The sequence below is a fragment of the Fusarium keratoplasticum genome, chromosome 11, assembly GCF_025433545.1.
Source record: "Fusarium keratoplasticum isolate Fu6.1 chromosome 11, whole genome shotgun sequence".
NCBI lineage: Eukaryota > Fungi > Ascomycota > Sordariomycetes > Hypocreales > Nectriaceae > Fusarium > Fusarium keratoplasticum.
In genome coordinates, this window is record NC_070539.1 from 954,967 (window position 1) to 979,568 (window position 24,602).

The window sequence follows — 24,602 nt, forward strand, 5'->3', positions numbered from 1 at the left end:
CAATGACGACGCACTGACAAAAAGCTTACCGCCTGCTGACTACGACGGACACGGACAAGGGCAAAGTCCGTTTTTTCCTTGGGACCGTTTCCTGTCAGATCTGCCTAGAACTAGGCTGGCGTTGTTCTGGATGGGACAAGCAATTGCCCCCGTTGAGAAGTTTTCAAGCTTCGAGGTGAGTTCGGGAACGAGGAGCCGTGTCGTGCTCGTAATTCGGTTGCTGGGTACGAATCCCGATGTCTCGGGTTGATGCCCGACAAGGAAGTGATGCATCACATGAAGGGGTCAGTGTCAATAGTTCTCAGGTATTTCAACATGATTAGACGTGTCGACTTTTTTTCAGCTTGAAAGAAAAAAAAAACAGAGTTTAAACACTGCCTGTTCGTCACAGCTGATTGAGAGGCTGGCTGGCAGGCGATGAATGCGCTGTTAAAAGTCGTGCCACCTGGACATGCGTGAATGTGGCCACCTGCGCTGTGCAAGGCTTTTCCGGGCGGCAGATCCATAGCGCCTTTGGGCCGTGACAGGCTGTTTTTGCAGCGAGTGGCTTGCGTTTGCGTAAGGAGGCAACGTTTGTACACAGTGTTGAAGACGGAGTTGGAAGCCTCGGGAAGGGGACTGAAGAGAGAGAGAGAGTCCTAGAATTGTGTGTTTGTTTCGGCTGTAAAATGTCTGATTTGACGTCAACTCCGTTTGACCTTTAAAAACGGTTGTAGGATCGAATGGATGATGGATGCTGACATTCCTTCCATCGTCAAAGACGGCAAAAAAGAGCGCGTGCTTTTTTGACTGACCTGGTCCCGTCGTTGCGTGGGTCATGCAAAAGAACAGGAGACGGCAAGCCACAGGGGGAGACGGTACGGGAGACGAGATGCACTTTTCCGGGGTACGTCGTTTCTTTTGGTCGCCACGAGCGGTCGCAACAAAAAGCCACAAAGAGCCAGAGCGAGAGCTCAGCCATCAGTGGTGATGAATAAATCTGACTGTGTTGTGCTTGTTGTACTGTGCTGTGCAAGCAAGCAAGGCACCGACAGACCCGAGAAAAGTTGGAGTTCCTCCGCTTCTCTCCCCTTCTATTTTGGACTGGCTGGCACTGGCACTGCCAGCTGGCGTGGGGTAAGGTCCTGGAAGTCAACTGTATTTGTACGGAGTCAAGGTGGAGTGTGCCCTGACCGCCGATCGCATCTACCTCAAACGTCGGGCCTCGCAGGGAAGGGAAAACGGTCGGGTCACTGACGTAAACACGTCACAGCGGGACGAGACAGGGGAGACACTGCTGGCCTTGAATTATTGGGCCATCAACAGGGCCCTGCCTGTAGCATGATGGGCCATGGGATCGCCCCCAGCTAGAGAGCCAGGCCCACTGCTGCAGCGGTAGTTGCGCGATACGAGGCTTTGTCACACAACACGGCCAACAGCAGACCTACCCTTGCTAAAAATAGGCTTCTCGTTCTATTTTCTTGAATCTTGCCTTTTTCCCACAGTGTTTGCTGACTTGGAAGGAATCTCCATGACTTTTGTAAACTGTGCTCAGCCTGACTCCGACGTCAGTATCGGTTGACCCGGGCCAACCAGAGTTTGTAGAGGCAGCTTTTGGTGGGGAGCTACGTTACGCGGCAGGGCAGATCATTGACAATAAGGATCAGGATCCCCAGTGTTTTTTTTTACTTTCTCAGACTTCTTCTCGATTGAACAAAAAATTCTTGTTTTTTTCTTTGTCTGTGTCTGTGTGTAGACCTGTTTGTTACGTACTACCGTGTCCTCTCGTTTCACCAGGGGGATCAAGATAATTCCCATCTTCCATCGTCGTCGTTCGTTTTTTTACTCTTTCCCACTTCCCGAAGCTCCCGGTAAACCCGTCATCGCATGCTCTCAAGCTAAGCTACTTTTGACGGGGTCAACCAACGTCCATCATGGTCTTTAACGAGCACGGCCAGCCAAATTATGATGCGCCGCGGGAGATGCAGGATCTCCCAGCGGGACAGGCTGTGAGTTTGGAGCAGGATAATAAATTTATGAGGCCATTCACATTGACAATTCCCCTTCCAGTACCATTTTGGTGGCCCGCCGCCCGAAGAACCCGGCGATCCCACCCGCCAGCCCCTACAGCCCTTACAGCCCTTACACGATCCATACTCGCCCGTATACGACCAGTTTACGCCTCCCGGTACCCATCATGGCGTGACTCAACCTCCAGCAACCGACTTTGGCAACATTACACCACCCCCAGGTATCAACAATCCTGTACCCGGGGAAAACGACTCTTCTCGAGATCTCCTCCATGATCCCTACGGCCACGGCGGCTTTGGCGGTTACGGCCATGACCCCAATCGCCTGGGGTCCCCGAACTCGGAATATGACGTCGAGGCTTCGAGATTGGCAGAGTCGAGACTCTCGGTCATTCGAAGAGCTGCCACCATGCAGTCTTTTGACCAGAACGAGTCCCTCTCGGTGCCAGGCTTTGTGCAGGGACGTCCAGACTCGGCGTTTCACGACCCAGAGGAGAGCTGGATGGAGCGACAGCAGCAGCAGCCCCTCACCCGCGGCCTCACCCGATCGCGAACCCGCAAGGTCAAGCTCGTCCAGGGCTCCGTCCTAAGCATCGACTACCCCGTCCCCAGCGCCATCAAGAACGCCATCGAGCCGCGGTACAGAGACGCCCCGGGGAGCGTGCAGGAGGAATTCACAAAGATGCGCTACACGGCCGCCACGTGCGATCCCAACGATTTCACCCTGCGCAACGGCTTCAACCTCCGCCCGCGCATGTACAACCGCCACACGGAGCTGTTGATCGCCATCACGTATTACAACGAGGACAAGGTGCTCCTCGCCCGCACGCTCCACGGAACGATGCAAAACATCCGGGACATTGTGAACCTCAAGCGCTCCAAGTTCTGGAACAAGGGAGGCCCCGCGTGGCAAAAGATTGTCGTCTGTCTCGTCTTTGACGGTATCGATAAGGTCGATAAAAACGTCTTTGACGTGCTGGCCACGGTCGGCATCTACCAAGACGGCGTCATCAAAAAGGACGTCAACGGGAAGGAAACAGTTGCCCACATCTTTGAGTACACGAGTCAAATCTCAGTCACGCCAGACCAGCAGCTCGTCCGACCCTCGCACGACAAGCCGCACCGTAACCTCCCGCCCGTGCAGTTCATCTTCTGTCTCAAGCAAAAGAACAGCAAAAAGATTAATTCGCATCGATGGCTGTTTAACGCATTTGGTCGCATTTTGAACCCCGAGGTCGCTATCCTCATCGACGCTGGAACGAAGCCCGGTCCGAGAGCCTTGTTGTCTCTGTGGGAAGCCTTTTACAACGATCGCGACCTTGGCGGAGCCTGTGGAGAGATCCACGCCATGTTGGGCAAGCGAGGCATCAACCTCCTAAATCCCCTCGTCGCGGTGCAGAATTTCGAGTACAAGATTTCCAACGTGCTCGATAAACCCCTAGAAAGCGCCTTTGGCTACGTGAGTGTCCTTCCGGGTGCCTTTTCTGCCTACCGCTTCCGCGCCATCATGGGCCGACCGCTGGAACAGTATTTCCACGGAGATCACACGCTCTCGAAGCAGCTGGGCAAGAAAGGAATCGACGGTATGAACATTTTCAAGAAGAACATGTTCCTTGCCGAGGACAGAATCCTCTGCTTCGAATTGGTCGCCAAGGCGAGTCAGAAGTGGCATCTCAACTACGTCAAGGCGTCCAAGGGCGAGACCGACGTCCCAGAGGGCGCAGCCGAGTTTATCAGTCAACGACGAAGATGGCTCAACGGATCCTTTGCTGCGTCTCTCTATTCTCTGATGCATTTTGGTCGACTATATCGATCTGGTCATAGCATCATCCGACTCTTTTTCCTGCACATTCAACTCTTTTACAACTTCTTCAACGTCCTGTTCAGTTGGTTTTCACTGGCTGCGTATTACTTGACGACAACCATCATCATGAAGCTGGTCGGCACGCCTCAGGTTCTTTCAGGATACCACGGATGGCCATTCGGTGATACAGCAACGCCCATCGTCAACGTCTTGATCAAGTACATCTACGTCGCCTTCCTGGTTCTGCAATTCGTCCTCGCCCTCGGAAACAGACCCAAGGGATCCAAGTACAGCTACATCGCATCCTTCATGGTTTTCGGTCTCATCCAGCTATATCTCCTCGTGCTTACCGGTTACCTCGTCTACCGAGCCTTCACCACCACGCCGATCGAGGAGCAGATTTCCTTCGCGTCCGGACAGGCCTTCTGGGATAGTTTCTTTGGCGGCGGTTCTGGTATTGCCGGTCTGATCGTCATCGCGCTTGTCACCATCTATGGTCTCAACTACATCGCCTCCTTCCTCTATCTCGACCCGTGGCACATGTTCCACTCGTTCCCCCAGTACATGATCCTCATGTCGACGTACATCAACATCCTGATGGTGTACGCCTTCAACAACTGGCACGATGTCTCGTGGGGAACCAAGGGCTCTGATACCGCTGAAGCTCTTCCTTCTGCCAAGGTCATCAAGAATGAAAAGGAGGCCGTCGTTGAAGAAATCGAGCAGGAACAGGAGGACATCGACAGCAAATTCGAAAAGACCGTTTGGCGAGCTCTGGCCCCCATGAGCGAAATGAACCAGGAAGAGCCCGAGAAGAAGGACGTGGAGGATTCGTACAAGTCCTTCCGAACGGGCCTGGTTATTCTCTGGTTGCTCTGCAACATTGTCCTGATCGTCTTTGTCACGACGGACGATTTCATCACCCTCGGCGTCTCTGTAAGCCTCCCCCATTTCTTCCTCTCAAACAGCACTGACAACCTCGCAGAAAGCCGCCGACGTTCGAACGCCCATGTACTTCCGATTCCTCCTTTACGCAACAGCTGTGCTGTCCATCATCCGCTTCGCCGGTTTCCTCTGGTACATTGGCCGAACCGGCATCATGTGCTGCATCGCGAGAAGATAGAGCGATACGCACCACCAGTCAACGTGTCTATGAACTGTTTTCTTCTTTCTTTTGGGGTAAAATTAGGGAAACTTCATTGCACTCAGGAAATCCTTTTTTAATTGTTTGATCTTTGTTGTGGATGCATCTCGGCAGGGGAATGGCTAGGTGTCTGGCCTTTCCGGCATTGGGGACTTCGTCGGTCTAGGCATCGTTGCCTTGTGTTGACGTATCGAGCCCTGATCTTCCTCGCCGGGCTAATTGGCGTTCTTATTATTGTGAAAGCCATTCTGATCATGATGGCAGGAGCCGAAGGAGGAAGAAGGCAGGTCTTCCCTAGGAAAGGTGGCATTGTATTTGGCGTTGGATAATAGGTAGATTGTTGACCTGCTTGTTTAATTCTATTCGGTAATATGGTCTAGATACCATTTTCTGCATTCTATGGACCTTGAACCTTTCTTCCGTTGTTATAGTTGACAAGTGACGTGAAGAGACAGTAGTATCAACCACAACTGATCAACACATTTCTCATCTCGACGGACATGTTAGCAACATGGCGACAGAATCAAACACAATGTCGTATTGCCACTATCACGACGTAGATTCACCGCGGGCTTAAGCTTTGTCGAGATATTCGTATATGGATGGGGATTGCAACTGGGTAGCCCTGCAAGAGTTAAAAGTCGATATTTTTCGTATATCTAGGGCTGATTGAGATATTCCGGGATGGGCTTCAAATCGCCGATGCCTTCATTCTTTGCTCCAGTCTTTGTTATCACGAACAGTTCGTGAGGGTAGTTGAAGAATACCCCGATCCAACAGCCGTTGTACCCTACAGGCCACATCTGTCCTGAAAGAATCAAAAGCACTCTCCGCCTTTCTCATGTAGTTTGATCCATATCATATTGATATGTAAGGACTAAGCTCTACCAGGAAGCTTCGAAAAGACGCAACCAAGACACAAGAGTCATCTCTACACGAACGACTCTTAACACCAGTGTCACAAGCTCAAGACGATCACTCGCTCACAACATGACAATCTAATGCCTTTCGAACATGGCCTCCACTTCCTACCCCCTGAAATCCCAGCCCTGTGAGTCTACCCCGGATCCACATTAGGAAATTAATTGCGAAGCCAAGATCTAAAAGTAGGCGGCATTTGTAATCGCACTATTTTGGACAAACGATCCAAGGGCGAGATTGGTGCTTACAAATGACCCCGCTGCGGCGCGGTTTAAACACCCATGGGTATATCATGGCTTCATCAGCCCATCTAAATATGGATAGTTTTCAAAGAGAATAGCTGCAAGTTTGAGATTAACGCGAACATGACCAAGATCTTCCTGTAATCTTGATAATCTTTGACCCCCCCCGAGAGTTTAATCAAACTGATTCCTGTCTAGGACTGGCGCCACTGGCTACATCGGTGGTGATGGCCTCCACACGCTGGTGAAGGCGCATCCCGAGTACGAAATTACCGCGCTTGTTCGAAACAAGGAGAAGGGTGACCTGGTCGCTAGCCAGTATCCCTCGGTTAAGCTAGTCTACGGTGATCTAGACGACTTTGAACTGCTTGCCGAGCAAGTCTCCAAGGCGGACATTACCTGCCACTGGGCCAGTTGCGAGCACGAGGCCGCCGCCAAGGCTATAGCTGAGGGAATTTCACGCAAGGCCAAGGATGATGCAGGATTTGTCATTCACTTATCTGGAGCCGACATTATCTGCTACCCTGACTTAAACGATGAGACTTATGGTATCAAGAGGGACCAGGTGTTTGACGACTGGGATGGCATTGGCGAGGTCACCTCGCCTCCTGAGAACGCACCTCACAAAGAAGTTGACCTCGCTATTCTTGGTATCAGTGGGAAAAATGCCATTGTCTGCCCCCCAACCATCTACGGTCCAGGCCGGGGCCCTGGTAATCAGAGGAGCATCCAGGTTCCTGAGCTAGCGTTGCATAGCTTGAAGAGGGGTGCTGCTATCACTGTGAAAGAAGGCGAGAATATTTGGAACTCTGTTCATGTGCACGACTTATCCAAGTTGTGGCTGAAGCTCGTCGAGGCCGCTGCCCAGGGTGGAGGCAAGGCTGATTGGGGTTCAAATGGATACTACTTTGTTGAGAACGGAGACTTTAGCTGGAAAGCCATTGCAGAGAAGATTGCTAAAGAGGCAAAAGCTCAAGGTCTTTGGGAGGATGAGAAGGTGGAGAGTTTAAGCGTTGAGGATGCCGACAAGGTGTGGTCTTATGCTTCTTTCTTTTGGGGAACCAACTCTCGCAGCCGAGCTATCAGGGCCCGCAAGATCTTGGATTGGGAGCCTGTGGAGAAGGATATCTTTGATGATGTAGTTGCAGTTGTCAAGGCGGAGGCTGCTTCTTTGAAGCTGGCTGAGTAGGCTGGTTCAACGATAGATTGGGTGGGACGCAATACATCTATCTATCCCGAGATTCTTTTCATAAAATGCCGCAAGCACCGATTGGACATATGCTTCCGAGAAACTTCAACTCCAAGATATTGTTGGAACTCATCTCATCAAGTCAGCAACTGAAAATAGTTGACACTAAAGGTGACTCGGCTCAGTTCCTGCATCTGACTCGGCTCTTGTATCTGTGACTCGGCCCAACCGCGTGACTGAGTAAAAACGATCCGCGCCACGTTAGTTCCAGAATCGGCCTTTGATCCCGGGAATATTTTGAAGGTTGCTGGAAGCTGGAGAGGCACATTTGGCCAATCATTCCAACACATCGGCATCAAGCACCGACTCTCAGTCAACCGCTATCATGGCTCGGCATGTCGGAAAGGGCAAGTCACCGCGTAAATGGTATCAATATGATAGCGAGGACGAATATTTTAATCGACATGTCTTCTAAACTCTAATCCTGAATTGTCAAGTTAAACCATCATTGCAATTGAACCATTCCTACTCGCTTCTGACAAACCTGTTTAAACACGAACATGCGAACTCTTCGATACATCTCCATCGTCGGCTGCCATGCCGAGGGCGAAGTCGGCGACGTCATTGTCGGCGGCGTGCGAGATGTTCCCGGCAAGACAATGTATGAGAAGCTCGTTCATTGTCGCGATAAAGAGGATTCTCTGCGACAACTCATTCTCAACGAGCCACGGGGGAGATCATCCATGAACACAAACCTACTCCTTCCGCCGACAGACCCAAGGGCAGATGCAGGCCTCTTGATCATGGAGAGTACCGAGTATGCCCATATGAGCGGATCCAATGCTATGTGTACAGCTACGGTACTTTTGGAAACGGGCATGATTCCCATGAAGGAGCCAGTGACTGAGCTTGCTCTCGATACTGCTGCAGGCCTAGTCACCGTCAAGGCGCAATGCGACGCTGGCAAGTGCAAGTCTGTCAGTGTCGAGAACGTCCCATCCTTCGTCGATACACTCGACCTGAAAGTTGACGTGCCTGGGCTGGGTGTTATTTCGGTTGATATCGCTTGGGGTGGTATGTGGTACGCCTTCGTCAAGGCATCTGACCTTGGTCTAAAAGTCGAGAGCAACAACGGAGCTAAGCTGGTCGAGCTTGGAGAACGAGTCAAGGATTACGTCAAGGCCAAGCACACACCTATTCATCCCGAAAACGACGGCATTCGTGGCGTCACTGTTATTTCCATCACCGAAGATCTTAAGGACGAGGAAAGTTGCAAAACTGCCCTGAACACAGTCGTCGTCTCTCCAGGCCGCTTGGATAGGAGCCCTTGTGGAACAGGCACATGTGCTAGGATGGCAGTCCTGCATGCGCGAGGTCTCTTGAAGGTTGGAGAGGTATTCAAGCATAGGAGTATCATTGGTACCGAGTTTATCAGCCACATTCGAGGAACAACTCAAGTCGGTGACCGACAGGCTGTGTTGCCAACTATCCAAGGGAGGGCATGGATTTCAAGCTACAAGCAGATTGTGCTGGACCCTACCGACCCCTTCCCGGAGGGTTTCAGGGTTGGCGATCAGTGGCATGTATCTGGTGGCGTATCTTAGAATGTCCTGCATGGACTAGAATACTTCAGCAAAATCTATAGCTTCGACTTCAATGCCTGCTTCTCCTCTGCCAGCTTTCTCTTGCGTCTCCATCCTTCCAGCTTAGGGGCTACCATGCCAGTCCAGATCTCCAACCACTTTGGATCGAAAGGAGGTAGCGTTCGGCCACTGGTGCCTTCGGCCGGTTCCCCAGCAATGTTCCTCAAGAACTCGAGATACTTGTCGTAATCAGGGGCAATAGAGTAGTAATCCTTGCCCCCCTTCTTCTCGGCGACTCGTTTCCGCTCCCACTCGAGCTGCTCGGGAACTGATGGCAGTGGCTTGGCTCTTCCAGAAAGCGTTCTCGCGACAGCCACAGCTTGCCATTCGTATGCTCTGAATGTGAAGCCGCCTCCGAGCTAATATGTGTGGTCAGCTTGTGAAACAGGTCATGAGATAAGGAGGACATACCATTCCAACAAACGTTAGGGTTGGGTCTTCAATGTTCCATGTGTGTTGGTAGACGCCAGGAAGTCGCCGGTAGGCATTCTTGACCCGGGATTGGACCTCAGGTAGGAACGGAAAACTGAAAGTATATCCCGTTCCGTAGATGATGTGGTCTACCTTGTCCAGCTGCGTGCCGTCGGTGAAGTGAACTTTGCCAGTCTCAGAGTCGAGGCGACTGATTGCGGGCTTGATGGCTATTTTTGGATGCGTAAAGGGCTCCCAGCCAAAAGCTGGGATGGGGTCGCCACGTATTGATGCGTATACTGGGCCTTCAGTAAAGTCGAGGATTTCGTGGATGATCTCGTGCGAAGACACCGAGGCACCAACCACAATAACACGCTGCCGAAGTTAGCTCTCTGGTGGGTTTCCCTTTTGTAGTGCACTCACCTTTCCTGTGTACTTGGGTCCTTCCCTGAAATGTTTACTGTGCTGAACAACCCCGGGGAACCTCTTGTCAAACTCGATGAGTCCGTCAACCTCTGGCAGCCAAGGAATATTGTAGTGACCCGATGCAACGACGAGGGCATCAAAGGTCTCACGCCACCAATAATTTCTACCATTGACGACTTTGCGAAGAGTCAATACCCACTCGCCATTCTCCTTGATAGCACGCTCAACTGTCGTGTCCAGCTCAAGCAGCTTCTCATGGCCGCCTCGAGAGAAGATGCCCTCTACCCACTCACGGATCGTCGTGTGGTGACGGAAAGGAGCTTGGGGTCCATACTCGTCCAGACTGCGCTGAGAGAGCTTGTCAGGGAATGGCTCTTGGGTGAAACTCATGATGGCCGGCGTGATGTTGCTGTGAAGATTCTCGTGAATGGCCGTGTCTGAGAAGCGGTACTGATGACTATTGACAGCCTCGGAGACAGGTGTGACGGCTGGGAGATTCTCTGGAATTGGCACAGCAGTGTCAGCTTCCCCGGCAACCAGCTTTTCTAGGGAGGGGATCCCGGCTGGCAGATGAGGTGTGTGAATCCTAGACAGGCGTGTAAGCGTCCAATGCGCGTCTGTAGAGCAGTAGAAGCTCACCATGTTCCACCGACACCAGCTCGGCGGTCAAAGACACGAATCGTATCAAAAGCTCCCTCCTTGACCAAGGCATCAGTGGCAATGGCACCAGCGGGACCAGCGCCAATGACGGCGACGCGACGAATCTGAGTAGGCATATCTAGAGTCTCGACAACGCATTTGTCAGTCCCCAAAGTGATCAAGCGTAATAGAGAAGACAAGATTCCGTGAGACATGTTGAGGGACAAATGTCGTCTTAAGAAATGGCGGGCTCGGTTCAATTGGCTCCGAAACCGGGCTAACTTGATTACGCCAGATGTCTCACGATGGCGTTTATGCATGTTGAAGCACGTAACACCAGAAAGATATGTACGTGATTCTGATAACTTCCAATGAATGGGTAGGACTAGATATGAGGCCCACCATAGTTTGATAGTAGGCGAGAGCGCGCGGGGAGGTGCTGGGGTGAGATATATTGTTCCGACTCAGGAGTGGTAGAGATTGTCCGTGATTTCTGACAAATGCAGGTGGACATAAATACCCATCGCCAATTATACATTGAGCAGCTTTGATAAGACCTTGTGCGCATTGAATCCACGCTCAGTGCCGCGACATCGCTTCTCAAGGCAGTCGCGTTGTGAGCTAGCTCAGAACTGTCGCTGGTGCTGTGATGGCATAAGGCAATCCAGGACTCAACAAGATTGGTTAAATAATAATTCTATTATATGTAATTTATTAGGAGCATCGTTCAGCTAAAGAAATGCCTTACTCCCATAGGTAAACTAGCTCACATAAGTTGGCGAGGGCTCAACTCCAGGGTCACAGTCGTAGAGCATGGTTTTCTTCCAGTGTATATTTGCACTGGCTCACTAACAATAAAAACAGCCCAAGCTAATCATCATTTCTGCATCAACTGATGTAACACCTCAAAAGAAATCGCTGGTTCCCTCCTAGAGTGATCGGGCTCCTCTTTCACCAATCTTCACTTGTCAACCACTAGAAAACTCGCTACTAGTTGGGTCAAACCCACTGCACTGGGATAAAGAGATAAATATTGATGCATCCACGACTGCAAGGTCAAGTGCCGATTCCGCTGGTCTTTGTGGCCCGAAGTTAGAGAGCAGAGGCTCATCTACATGAAGTAATGGTGGGTGAAACGCTATAATTGAAGTTCGATGCCAGTGATTACAGTGAGCTATAGACCGTTTAAAAGACCTGATATCTATAGAAAATGCCCAGGTGGCCTTGGAATATGAACTTCCACCCTTTGTTGGCAAGGACAGCTTCCCAAAGAATAAAGACAAGCTCATCTGACTTAAGCCAGGAACGTCAACAGACAGCTCGACAACGATACTAATATTTCTAATTGCCAAAATAGAAACAATGCTTGCTCGGTCTAAGACACGGTCTAAGAGTTGCATAATGCTTGTGGCATAGGCTCCAATGACCCTGAGCTCATTGTCATCCGCCAAGCAAGCGCCCTCGAATACGAGATTGAGAGCCTCAGAAGGCTAACACCGCCACTGTCAGTTAGGCAGGGAATGCCGTGATAACCGACATCCTATTCGTATCCCGATGAGGTGACCACAACAGTCATCATCAGAATGACGATGATTGCCGGTACCGAGACACATTGCTTGCGTGGCAGCTGGCCCCTCAGGGGTTGGTCTACCAGACCCAGAGCTGGGAAGAGCCAGGTAGACGTGGCCAGTTTCCAATCACAAGGGCTTCTATTCTTTGCCAGATGTACACTATCTATGCCCCCAGAAGACACATGCTCTCAAGACTCAGCACCAATGGAAACTCTCATTATGCAGTCAAAAGATAAGGCCGCTCATCACGGATCTACTCATGTCATACCATATCAAGGTTAAGACTGATTGGCCAAAGCTTTAGTTACGATGAGCATCGCACCCTCTGATTGACTTTTTCACAAATCTCGATTTAGTCTTTGCATGATCTCATTTTTACGCTCTTGGCTTTTGGCGTGAGGAGATTCTGGTCCGACTTTCCGAAGATGGAGCAGTGCCCAATGTGGACCATGCCGATCTGCTCATCATCGAAACGGGCCCAGCCGGCCTTATTGCCGTTAGCTGATGGGGTTCTACTCCGCATTGAGTCATGGGCATGGGGTTGGAGGTGTGTTTCGAGGGATCACTTGGCTTGCATTGGGGTCTGGTGTGAGGGCTTGCTTGGCATTGTCAAGGTGTCACTCAGGGGTCAGACAGTTCGGTCATAATCTGTATCAATTTCTTCTAGAACAGTCGCAATACTAAGCAAGGATCATTATGAACTCGATGTTCTCAAAACAATGCTATGAAATTTCACTTTTTCCTCCAATCACCACCCCTTAAACGGCGATGGGCTGCTTCTGATTCCTGCAGCAGTCGACAGCCGAGCAGAACTGGACATCGTTCTCCACATTGGGGTTCGCAGCGGTCTGGGGGATGGACTGCCGAGCGGGCCAGATCTCCTGGTCCGCCGAGATCTCCTTCTTGTGGTGCTCCTGCAGGGCCTCGCGGACCTTCTGCTGGAAGAACAGGGGTCCCTGCTCCATCTCGGGGTGCATCTCGCCGTTGACAAAGACGCCAGCATTGACGTTGCGCTGGGCGTTGGCGCAGAGGTACTTGTCCTCGGACATGATGCGCTTGTACATGTCGCTGATGACGGTGAAGTCCTCGTCGCTGGAGTTCTTGTTGCGGAACACCTCGTACCTCATGATGGACTTGCTGGGGCTCTTGGGCACAAAGCGCTGGATCATGAAGAAGTGAGGACTGGCCATGGTTAGCTTGGCTCGGGTGTAGATATAGTGATGAGACTTACGAGACGTTGGTGGAAGCATTAGGGAAGTAGTAGGTAGCAGCAACTCGGAATCCCCTCTTGATCTGGTCTTCTGTAGGGCTGCCAAAGTGCTGGATGTACGCCTTCTTGGTCTCAACATAGTACGAGTTGAGGTCGGCGATGGAGGGGATGTCAGGGTGGGCAACCTTGCAGTGGTAGCACTCGTTGTAGTTGTCGGCAAGGATCTTCCAGTTGTAGTCGCCCTCCATCTCCCAGGTGTGGTCAAAGGCGTAGTCCTCAAAGTTGTAGAAGGAGAAGCGCTCATGAGCATCGATGTTGTCAAAGTCGTCGCTCCAGGCGATCTCAGGCTTCTCCTTGCCATCCATGTTGACCCAGATGAAGCCTCGAACATCAACGTGGACGTGGATGGGAAGCAGACCGTTCTTGGACTTGTCAAAGCCCTCGAGGTCTTGGTAGCCGGGAGCCTTGGCGAGCTTGCCATTGAGGCCGTAGGACCAGCCGTGATACTTGCAAGCAAAGAAGCTGGCGTTGCCCTGGTCACCCTTCTCAGGGGGGAGGACAGGGAAGGCACGGTGGCGGCAGATGTTGTGGAAGGCGTTGATGTTGCCGTCACGGTCCTTGCAGATGATGAACTCGAAGTTGGCCACCTCGTACTTTAGCCAGTCTCCGTTGTTGGGGAGTCTAGCCTTGTGGGTGGTGAGAAGCCACTTTCTAGAGAAGATGGCCCGCTTTTCAAGATCGTACATCTCCTGGGAGGTGTACCATGAGGCTGGGAGGGCTCGGATGGCGCTCTTGGTGTCAGGGGCAGGGGCGGGGGCGCCTCCACGGCCAAAGTAGCTTTTCAAGAATGACTGAGCCATTGTGATGTGTGTGTGTGTGTGAAAGAGATGGAAAGAGGAAGAAGAGTGGGAGTGAGAGGAGTGATTAGTGTCCGAGATAAGACAGGATATTAAAGTAGGTCTTATAGATAAGAGTTGGTGGTGGAGGAAGCTGTGCTTATGAAGCTGGTGTTGAAGATGTTGATAAAACCACTTTGAGTTTGGAGCTGGTTGTCTTCTAAATAGTTGTCCGCCTCTCCCATCTCGGACACCCAAGAATAGACCGTGGCATGCACTATCCCCCCATCTCTTGCCACCTGATACCCATTGCCATGACAGATGGAGTTGCTGATTGGAATGAGGTGGCCCTCGACCGCGGTGAGTTGGCCCGATCACCTGACCGGGCCGTCTATCTCTGGGCGCCGGACTAGCATATCTCACCCCCTACAAACAAGGCCAAATCCGCCCTTGATACACCCTCCTCCATGGGCATGGACCCAATCTCTCATCGATGACGGTCTCTGGGGCCGTTGATTTGACCCCGGCGCCACTGCCAGCCGCACGCACACGGGGAAGAAAAACAGATTGTCCCCCACGTCTAGATCACATCGAAGGGTCGACCCCGGACCTGCAGAACTGTCTATACCAGGAACAGGCATCTCAAGGCTTGTCCTGCAGTCTCGATCACGAACTTGTGAAGCACCGGCAGTTGTTTGGAAGCGAAGGAACACGGGTGAGTGAAAATTCGGCTGGAACTGCTCTTCTTAGGATTTTCGTGTGAATACCGCCGGCAGGGTGTGCACAAATCGCGTCCACCTGATCGGTAATAAGAACGCTGTGAGGGCTGTACGACTGGGGGAGAACCGACAGCCGGCGCTGTGACCGCCCTTTGTTTGGGTCGTACGGGGACACGATTTCGTAACAGCTTTCAAAATGCTGCGCACCGCGGCCTCAGATCGAGGGAGACGCGCGGCGAGGCCGAAGGAGACGGCATCATCGGTAAGGATTTGCTTTATCGCCGCGGGGATGAGTTTTTGCCGTGATTTACAAGGTCTCAACTAATACGGGAGTGACGGCGAGCAGATTCTTGAGGGTTCATCTGTAAGTGTCTGACCGTGAGCGGAGATTTTGAGTCCGTCGCTCACCAGTCCGCAACTTGCAATTGACCGCAGGCGATGCAGATGCTTGACTTTCATTAGTTTCCGAGTAGAGAGCGTGAGAAACCCATTTTCTGGTCATTTCACCAGCAGACAGCTCTTGTCGGGGGTTTGCTGGCAGTTGTGAGTGAGACGAGCAAAATGAGTGTCACACGTTGCGAGACCAAAATGAGTAGCATCCAAGCTCTGATACAGGAGCTACCATGCATCAAGAATGCAAGCTTTTTGAATCTCTCTATCCGTAATTCCCCGGTGTAGTACGCGTTACGCTGGTGTTTCTCGACTTGGTGTTTTCTCCTCAAAGATGAGAACCAGCATGCTGTGAAACTCCAAACACGAACACGAACAGCTTGATGAGCGTGTGTGTATCATGACCAGAATTAGAACAATAATTCAGGATTCAAGCTTTGCAGACCGTGATACAGCGTTCGTCGAGATAAAGCTGTCAATGCGAAGAACCGTTGTTCAACATGCAAATTCAGCCCCTGACGATCCGGCTCCTGATCAAGATTTCAACGCATCGGCAGTTGAAATTTCTCCGACCTGCTAGAAGAACGGAGATCCCGCTAGAATACCAGAGAGAATATTTCTAGAAGAACAGTAGATTCTCTTGTGTGAGAGGGAGGGGTTGCGATAACCTCAAGCTACCTGGTCTTGATCTTGCCTACCCTACAACTGTGAAGACCACGATGGGAAGGAGAACCAAGGGCCAACGCTGCAAGACTGAGTAATCAACAACAGTTGATTGAATCTAAGGCATGCCAGACTGGCAATGCAATTGACGATTCAGGGATTTCGGTCTCCTTCAGCTTCGTTATTCATCAATATCAAAGCCTTTGGCTAAACACCAACACCCAACCATCGCCAGTCAACCACCGCAACCATCAACAGCCAACTCGGCCTCAATTTCAAGCCACAGCCTACATGCAGGGTCCTCTCACCACAATCTACGGCCACTAAGACAACAGCATCTACTTCACCCTCACGAAACACACCGGGGACAATGAAACCCGTAACGGTCCGGAGGTTTCACAACCCGAAAGCCTTCTCGAAGGTGTCCGGCCTCAGACAAAACACGTGGGGGGTTGTGACATGCTCGGCAGACCTTCCGACGACCGAAAGCCGGAGCTGGATTGTAGGGGGGTCAAATGATGGGACGAAGGAAACGCCACTAGCGTCCTGTAGCTTCAATTGGGACCACGTGTGGTGCCTGGGCCCTCTGCCAGATGTGACGAGTGCCGTCGCTTCGAGGCCTGCAAACTTCGAGACCGTCGTGGACTGCGCGCTAGCAGTCATGGCAAAGTCCACGTCGAGTGATATGCATGGGTAAAGAGACCGGATTGTCCGGATAACAAAGTGCGGTCGACTCTCGGCTGCAGGAGCTAATCTATCTGGCATGGATATGGATACAGGCAGACATGGATATGGACCCCAGCAGGCGGCAGTTGAGGCGAACCAGGCTACCGGAGGCGTGGGGCCTGCAACAAGACAAGACAAGACAACAATAGATGGGTGTCTCAATGCTTAGCTGGCAGATCAGATCAACTGACACAACTCGAGCCACACCCTTGCGCGTCTGATGCCAATTGAGGTTTGACAATTGCAAATCTCGCGTCAAGCTAGGCCGGAAACGGAGCGGCTATGCGTTATCTCGAGGGTGCGGGGAAGCGAAGCGAAGCGAGAGAGATGAGGCTATCAAGACAAAAGAAAGAAAAGCTTGGACTCCTTCGATAAGTTTTGCAAAGACCGGAACCGTGCAGGCCGATCTCAAGTGCGGGGTATTGGCTTTTCGCTTTTCTTTGCGGGGGGGCGAAGACGCGGCGTCTGAGATAGGGCTTTACCTGATACGGCAGCAGGCATGCACACCGTACATGATGGCTGCCGCCCGTGTTGGAGGCCAGCTGACCATGGCTGTGAACGGGGAGGCGAGGGGAAAGCTTGACGGAAATCTTAATCTCGAGGGAGATGATGGTCGACGAGGGAGGTGAAGACTGTGGAAGGGGGGAGGTGAAGGGTTAGAAGGGCCGACATGCTGTTTTGTTCGTGATTGAGGCCAATGAGTTTTCATTGACTTTGTTCAACTCTCCAACACTTGTCAAGACCCGTTGCCTGCTGTGACTCTTATCTCAAGGTTGCCAAAAAGTGATGCTATTCCCAGGGTGGTCACGTGATCGGACTTTGATACGTGATCGGATTCCGGCCACATCGACCGGAATTCCAGACACTCTACGGATAATGAGATCTGGGGGAGGAGAATCGGACTCCGGTACCCACCGACACCGGACCTGCTCTATCAAGAGGGGTGATAAAAGGCCCAATGGACGAGACCAATGGACAAGGTCAATAACTCATCAACTCGACCAACAAGACGCACCAGACTATAATAATCTCTGTCTGGCAATTGGCAAATCAAGCCCTTCATTCGTCTCTGCCCCACCCTTCTCCCGGAGAGCCAGCCAATAGCATCACTTGCACTCCTGCACAAGTAATCACCTCGCAATGGCCTCCAACCCTTCTTCCTATCTCATCGTGGGAGCAGGCGTCTTTGGCGTCTCCACCGCCTTCCACCTCATCAAGAAGTACCCGGACGCCTCGGTCACCATCGTGGACCGGGACCCCTACGACGGTGACAACCGCGTGGCGGCGTCATGGGACTGGAACAAGGTGGTCCGCGCAGACTATGATGATCTCGTCTACTGCCGCCTCGCCATCGAGGCCCAGGACGTCTTCAAGTCGGACCCGCTGTGGCAGCCCTACTTTCACGAGACGGGTGTCTACTGGATCTGCCGCAGCGATTATGCTCAAGATGTCATCAACAACTACAAGAAGCTAGGCCGCAAGGCTGATATTGTTGCTGTCTCTGTCGAGGAGGCCAAGAAGCTGTATGGCGGCCTGTTTGACCAGGCTGACTACACTGGAGCCAAGGAGGTGCTCATCAACAAGACCAGCGGCTGGGCCGCGGCCGGTGACTCTCTGCGGGCCATCACCCGCGAGGCCATGAAGCTGGGCGTTAAGTACGTTGTGGCTGATGTCGCGACCCTCCAAATCGATGACAGTGGTCGCTGCACCGGCATCAAGACTGCCAAGGGCGACGTTGTTTCAGGCTCGAATGTCATCCTCTGCACGGGGGCTTACACATCCAAGCTGCTCGAGTATAGCGCCGCGAGCAGTGGCCTCGAGGAGCTCCGTGCTGGACCGCGGATCGTGGCCGGTGGCATCACGACAGGGATGGCCACTCTGGATGAGCGGTCATACGAGACAACCTACTCCAAGATGCCTGTCGGATTCCAGGGATACACTGCCGCAGAAGGTGATTTGCCCCGTTGCCACATGTTTCACAGCAGCTAACAGCCATATACAGGACCCTTTATTGGCAGCCTTCCTCCTACAAAGGACAGGGAGCTCAAGTGGTGGGGACGCACCATCTTCAAGAACACTCGCCAGGTCCTGCCTGGACGGTACATCTCTGCGCCGCCAGATGATAGGGATTATGCGCAGTGGAAGGTGTCTAGCAAGCTCAAGGAGGATATTGACTACTCCAACCAAGTATTCTACGGAAACAAGGGAGCCCACTGGACCATGGAGAAGCACCGTATCTGCTGGTAAGTTTTTTTTTCCTTCTCCAACAGCGAGATAGCTCCGACTGACGTCCGACAACTAGGGACGCCTTCACAACCAGTGGAGACTTTATCATCTCCCCACACTCTGGAGCCAAGGGCCTCTACGTAGCAACCTGCGGCTCGTTCCACGGGTACAAGTTCTTCCCGGTGCTGGGCAAGTACATCGTGCAGATGCTCGAGGGCGAGCTGTCTCCTGAGCTTGCGGAGAAGTGGGCCTGGGACAGGGAGCGGCCCGACCCAGCTCTGAACCCTGAGTGGCCGAGGGCAGAGATGAAGGATCTGGCCGATCCCGCAGCGAGGCTGTAAATTGTGATAGAAGCTGTAGAAGAAGAAGGAAAGAATGCATGCATGCTTGGTGTGAGGGGAAATGCGTCCTCCCTCCTGCGGAGAAGGGGGCATGCTCGGGAGTTGGCCGATGTCGGCACAGGGCTTGCGTGGCAGGGGATAACAGCATAATCATGACTATCCGTATAATGAATAACATCATCGAGTTGCGTTTTCGAGTCAGACCGACAGAGGCAAACCGGACTGTGCGGTGAAGTGAGTGACTGGGTGCTAATCTTTGTCTTATCTCGTGCTATTGCTATCGTCTCCTTACATCCCCACTCTTGCCTCTCTCCCCCCCACTTGTTATCTTTTGTTTATCTCCGGTGCTTGTCTCCCTTTTGACACTTGTCGCTGAAGTACCCAGTTAGGATAGTGAGGCGAAGCCTTCTATAATGCATACGAGTCATCGGTATCATAGCATGGATGTATGATGTACCGTTGTATCTGGATATTGTACATGTGTGTGTGTGACCTTGTAGAGCGTGACTCTGTAGTGGATCTGTAGATGCCCAACGTGTAGCTCAACAGTCTAGCAAGATAGACACAGCATAGTCTCTTGACCTCACCTGAACTCGTCTATATCTCCAACTCTATTCCCTATCCATCCACTACCTACACCACCACGACCGGATCTTCACGGAGTCGCCATCAGGTGGACCACACTCCTTAGTCCCCTGTTAGCGCACCCCCGGTATCCGTAGTGAGCTCGCCTAACCCCGCGTTATCAGCCAGGGCCAATGGCTGATGCGGGGTTTGCAACGGCACGGATTGGCCCTGAAGTGTTGCCCTTTAGTGGAGGGCGCCCCCAAGTATTTAGTGGAGGCGGGCCCCTTCTTGCTCTTACGCACACCGTAGGTCCCGCTACAGTTGCCTCTGATCGATCCCCCCCTGTCGGTGCGAGTTGGACCACCCAGCAATTAAATGACGCCTCCAGACGAAAACACCACCACGAGCGTTACCAGTTCTCGCGGGAGACGGCGATCACATCATGCCTGCCTCACTTGCAGGTACGTTTTTCTCCCAGTTTACCCCGTATGCCTACTAACTCGGTCAGGCGCAAAAAGACACGCTGTCCTGGCGAAAAGCCGGCGTGCTCCAGTTGTGTCCGTCTTAAACAGTCATGCTCTTATCCGCCGGCGATAAGACCCTCCCAGAGCGGCCCCTCGGTACGTTTATACCGTCTCCCTGACGCTTATTACATCTTGACGAATTACAGGAGGAGAGGCTGGCTCACTTGGAAGAGAAACTGGATTTCCTGCTGAGTGGAAGCTTGTACACAAGCCCCAGCGTCTTTGGTGTCATCTTGTGCTGACTCTTCATCCTAGGCCTACCCACGCCACTCGTCAACAGCAGCAACAGCAACAGCAACAACAACAACAACAACAAGATTCCGCCTTTGAGGAGAACACAGACACTTCTGAAAAGTCGTACTCAGGGCATCCTCTGGGTCGTGAACCGAGCTATCCGACCAGCCACCCCTCGGTCAAGTCGGACTGCGAGAGTTCGACGCTGAGGCCGAGCCCAGCCGATATCGCCTGCGGTATCGCCCTCTACTTTGAGTTTTGCCATCGGCAGCCCATCTGGTGCTTTGAGCGTGACGAGGTCAATGACTTTGCCTCTCTGCATGATGAGCTGGCTTGCAGTATCCTGGCTTTGACGCTGCGCTTCTCGGAGAACCGTGATCAGTCCCAGCTGTATGGCAACAATGCCAAGAGTTTGATCATGCTCCGGATTGCCAATGGAACTGTGGATCTTTCTACTCTCGAGAGCTTGTGTCTACTATCCTATTCTTCTTTTATGGGTATGTTATTCTTGACAAGTCTCTGGAACCTAGCTAATTTGTCTAGATGGAAACGTTCATCTCGGTCAGTTCCATCTCGGCCTGGCCTTCCAGCTCTGTCGATCTGCCATGCTCGATCTTGAATGCGTGTATCGCATAGAAGATCCGCAGGCAGACCGCAAAAAGAGGCTTTTCTGGAGTCTTCAGATGCTGGAGCAGTCATACGGCCGACAAGAAGGTCTTTTGAGTGTTCCAACCGAGATTTGGCGGCCATCCTATTCTTCATATCGTGGACACCACTCCGGCGCAGACCCAAGAGCACCAAGACTACCGAGAGACGATCTTGGATGCTCAACACCAAACGAGCCTGGAATCTGGAACACAAGTGTCCATCTAGGCTGGGTCTGGAGTCAGGTCAGAAAATACGTCTCCGACTGCGCTCACAACAACCTCAAGGAACCCTGGCGTCACGACTCAATGTACGCCAAGGTCCTTGCCGACTTTATGGAGACGGAGAATAGGATCCCCATGTGTCATCGGTACGACACAGTCAAGTTCTACGAGCGTAAGGTGGAGGATCTCAAGATGCACCGCGACTATTGGGCGCCATGGTTGAAGGAGCAGTTCACGTACCACGTGATTCCCACTGTTCTCAACCATCCGTTCCTTTACATTGTCGGTGCTCAGCATAACCCCAACCTTGCGATTCCGAATACCTTTTGGAGAAGGTCGTCAGAGCTTGCACTGCTACACTCAACCTGGATCGTTCGTATGATCGACATGGTTGTGGATAAGCAAGTACCGTTGGCGGATCCCTTCTTTGGACATGTCGCGGCTATCGCAGCTACGGTACATTTGTACTATTGCTGTGCTGCTGCTACGAGACTCAAGCACAAGTCCAATACCGACTTTGCAAAATGCAGAAGGTTTCTCAAGGGGTTCATCCCAACTTCAGCTGCCTGCAGAGTATTGGTATGTCTCATATAAAAGTACAGAGAACGAAGCTAACAACAACTCATAGGATCGCAATCTGGACAAGATGACACGAATCGCCGCCGGCTCTGAAACCATGGATGTCGAAGATTGGATGCCATCCAAGATCTACCTCAGCGTACCCTTGATGTGGAAGATTCTGCAATTCAACACCGTCGCCGACTCCCACGAAATCCCACACGCCGGTCTCCTGGATTCCTCCCTCGTACCAGTCACTGCCAACGAAGATACAAGCGAAAACCTGACTCTCGAGATCATCGTCGCCACTTCACCAGAGATCACCATCAACACAGCGGATGGCGGCCAAGAAGCACCCACCATGTCGTACAAACCCACCGTCTCTTCGTCATCACAGCCTGACTCGGCGCGAGACACAGTCAGCGACGAAATCCCTGTTGACGACAGCCTCACGCTGTGCACCACACCATGGCTGTACGCAGACTCGTCACAGTTTGTCAACATAGGGGACATGGGCTATGACGACTCACAACCTGCCATCAGCGAGAACAGAGGTTCTGCGTGGTGGGAAGGTGAAAATTTTAGTAATATCATGTTTAATCACTTTTAGAATGCGTAGCAGGTTTCCGGTTCGAGGGGTTCACAAAAGTTGTACACATAGAGTGGGAGTTAATAGAGATAGTCCTTTGGGAGTTGGGCATGCCTACCTACACGGAGAGCTCACGACACACAAACCCTGCAGAAACACATCCAAATCTCCTACCGTGCATGCCTCCCGTGTCTCCAAAGTGTGGATCATGCGGAGTCTCATGGTGCTGCAAGCATTCCACGCTCTCTCACGACCCTCCCGATATGGGGCGTCCGGGGTGCCGAGACCGGGGAGGAGGCGAACAGTCTGGGGTTTTTCGGCTAGATGTGGGGAAAAGAAGCCACCTCCGCGGGGAAACCGAAGCGGAGATGACGAATTTCTACGCTAGTCATGCACGATTTGTCCAACCCTGGTCTTTGGCTTGGGGCCAGGAACAGCGACTTGGTGAGTCATTTTAGTCAGAAGAAGGGCCAGAAGGCTTCTAGCACGACCGGATACGTCGACCGAAGCAAGAATCTGGGGTGTTGAGTCTGGGGTAATTAGACGGGGGTTTGTTTAGCTCCGGGGTAGTACAGCGTGATCAGGTCAGGGTCCGGGAATGGCCTCCTCTCGAGTCAGTTTCCAGGGGATCCAGTTGCCTATTCCAATCATGGAATTGTTATTACCCACCGTGATGACTGTGTCTGTGCTTCTAGTCTCGGGACCTTCGGTGCGCGGCATATTCGCCTCGCGTTCGGGTTGGTGATGTTGCTGGCTCATCATTCTATGGAGCTGGGAAACCTTGATGACATTTGCTGACCAGTTGGGTTATAGGAAATGATATGTGAACCCCATGGCTTAGTTAGATACGAGTAGCTGGATTGTTGTTCGAGCTGGCATTTGTCAGATCCGGGTCAATACTACCGAAGCCTCCACTAGTAGCGCTATTCGTCAGCATTGTCAATGAACTTCCTGTTGGAGGCCACATAGTATGATGCATTCTTTATCTGCACATCATACTCCGTGGGGGTCGTCTGTCTAGAAATCAGCATTCTCGTGGGGTTCTTTTCGCCCCTCATGTGTGAAGACTTTACCCATCTGGCTAGTAGTGGTTCCTGGGAGTCACGGTTGCCTGAGGCCTGATCTCCTGGAGTATAGCCGTAGCCATTGCCACTGCGAGCAGCTCCCATGTGCACCACTCTGTGCCTTCTGTTCTCGAAACCCTATGAGTACCGTTCAAGTTGCTGAGAGGAAACAACTGCTAATGTCCTAGGCCTTCAGATTCAGAAACCCTCTCATGATCCGGGGCGACGATGTAGCAAAATCTTACATCCTAGGGATGGTGCCGTGTCGACCGCCCTGCTCTTCGTCGCCTCCGTCACGACGTTGAACGGAAACTTCCAATCGGTCACTCCATATCTACATCTTTGGTCAATTAGCGGCCTCCAGCCTAGAAACCCCTCTGGCCACCTATCACGCTCCTCATCGGGTCTACATACTGGCTGTTGCCCTCTCCTTGAGGCATGTGCAAAGGCACTCTTGTTCCATGGAGCAATCTCAAAGCCCGTGGAAACCTATTTGGTGAAACTAGAGGTGCAATAGCGGCCAAATCGTTGCCAAAATGATCGTTATGGACAACCATTTTGTCAATAGACAACTCCATGCTATCAACGCCCTCAAGATCACGACCATCATCTGCATCTTGGCAACAGGAACCAGCTGAGCGACCAGTCCTCTCCGTTGCCTTGTGCCGAAAACGATCTCTTTTCGAACCCTGAGGAAAATATTACAAAATTAGTTTACCCATACTCTTTTTCTCTAACTCCACATTGCCGATTCTGCCTCGCTCTGACTTCAGGTTTCCGAGGACACATTGGAAGATTGTGGTCTGGCACATCTCTCTCATCGCAGTTTATGCCTTTATTGACTAATTGGCTCTTTTTGGCATTTTTTTACTCCCATCGCGCCTCAATGACAAAGGGTTGGTCAGAAGACGTTCTCATCTGCCGTGCGTTCGGGCCTACTGTGCCTGGCGTTGCGAAAACGGTGTTTCTTTCGGGAGTTAGCATCATTGGAGGGAAAAGCCGCTTAAGAGCGTGTTAAGTCGGGCCAGTAAGCTCTATTGGTATTGGAAAGGTAACCGAGAAAGTCAATTGCGCTTTGATCCAAACA

The 24,602-nt window shown here is 52.0% G+C and overlaps 7 protein-coding genes across 7 annotated transcripts; 5 read left to right on the forward strand and 2 right to left on the reverse strand.

Moving 5' to 3' along the window:
• Positions 1–1,913: 1,913 nt before the first annotated feature.
• NCS57_01312000 (Chitin synthase) lies at positions 1,914–4,936 on the forward strand (the record flags this gene model as incomplete). The annotated part of the gene is made up of 3 exons (XM_053062769.1): positions 1,914–1,988; positions 2,050–4,749; positions 4,799–4,936. The coding sequence occupies 3 exons, from the start codon at positions 1,914–1,916 to the stop codon at positions 4,934–4,936; spliced, it is 2,913 nt and encodes a 970-aa protein (XP_052907664.1).
• A 1,307-nt stretch (positions 4,937–6,243) lies between these two features.
• On the forward strand, positions 6,244–7,309 carry NCS57_01312100 (NAD(P)-bd-dom domain-containing protein; the record flags this gene model as incomplete). Its single annotated transcript, XM_053062770.1, has 2 exons — positions 6,244–6,260; positions 6,319–7,309. The coding sequence occupies 2 exons, from the start codon at positions 6,244–6,246 to the stop codon at positions 7,307–7,309; spliced, it is 1,008 nt and encodes a 335-aa protein (XP_052907665.1).
• A 560-nt stretch (positions 7,310–7,869) lies between these two features.
• NCS57_01312200 (uncharacterized protein) lies at positions 7,870–8,913 on the forward strand (the record flags this gene model as incomplete). Its single annotated transcript, XM_053062771.1, has 1 exon — positions 7,870–8,913. The coding sequence occupies one exon, from the start codon at positions 7,870–7,872 to the stop codon at positions 8,911–8,913; it is 1,044 nt and encodes a 347-aa protein (XP_052907666.1).
• A 35-nt stretch (positions 8,914–8,948) lies between these two features.
• On the reverse strand, positions 8,949–10,643 carry NCS57_01312300 (uncharacterized protein; the record flags this gene model as incomplete). Its single annotated transcript, XM_053062772.1, has 4 exons — positions 8,949–9,311; positions 9,364–9,738; positions 9,787–10,375; positions 10,429–10,643. The coding sequence occupies 4 exons, from the start codon at positions 10,641–10,643 to the stop codon at positions 8,949–8,951; spliced, it is 1,542 nt and encodes a 513-aa protein (XP_052907667.1).
• Positions 10,644–12,757: 2,114 nt separating this feature from the next.
• On the reverse strand, positions 12,758–14,069 carry NCS57_01312400 (oxygenase subunit alpha; the record flags this gene model as incomplete). The annotated part of the gene is made up of 2 exons (XM_053062773.1): positions 12,758–13,181; positions 13,231–14,069. 2 exons carry the CDS (start codon positions 14,067–14,069, stop codon positions 12,758–12,760), a joined length of 1,263 nt encoding a protein of 420 aa, XP_052907668.1.
• Positions 14,070–17,683: 3,614 nt separating this feature from the next.
• On the forward strand, positions 17,684–19,110 carry NCS57_01312500 (DAO domain-containing protein; the record flags this gene model as incomplete). The annotated part of the gene is made up of 3 exons (XM_053062774.1): positions 17,684–18,494; positions 18,546–18,786; positions 18,846–19,110. 3 exons carry the CDS (start codon positions 17,684–17,686, stop codon positions 19,108–19,110), a joined length of 1,317 nt encoding a protein of 438 aa, XP_052907669.1.
• Positions 19,111–20,052: 942 nt separating this feature from the next.
• Positions 20,053–22,472, forward strand: NCS57_01312600 (Zn(2)-C6 fungal-type domain-containing protein; the record flags this gene model as incomplete). The annotated part of the gene is made up of 4 exons (XM_053062775.1): positions 20,053–20,297; positions 20,348–20,932; positions 20,979–21,883; positions 21,933–22,472. The coding sequence occupies exons 1-4, from the start codon at positions 20,252–20,254 to the stop codon at positions 22,470–22,472; spliced, it is 2,076 nt and encodes a 691-aa protein (XP_052907670.1). The 5' UTR covers positions 20,053–20,251.
• Positions 22,473–24,602: the final 2,130 nt, after the last annotated feature.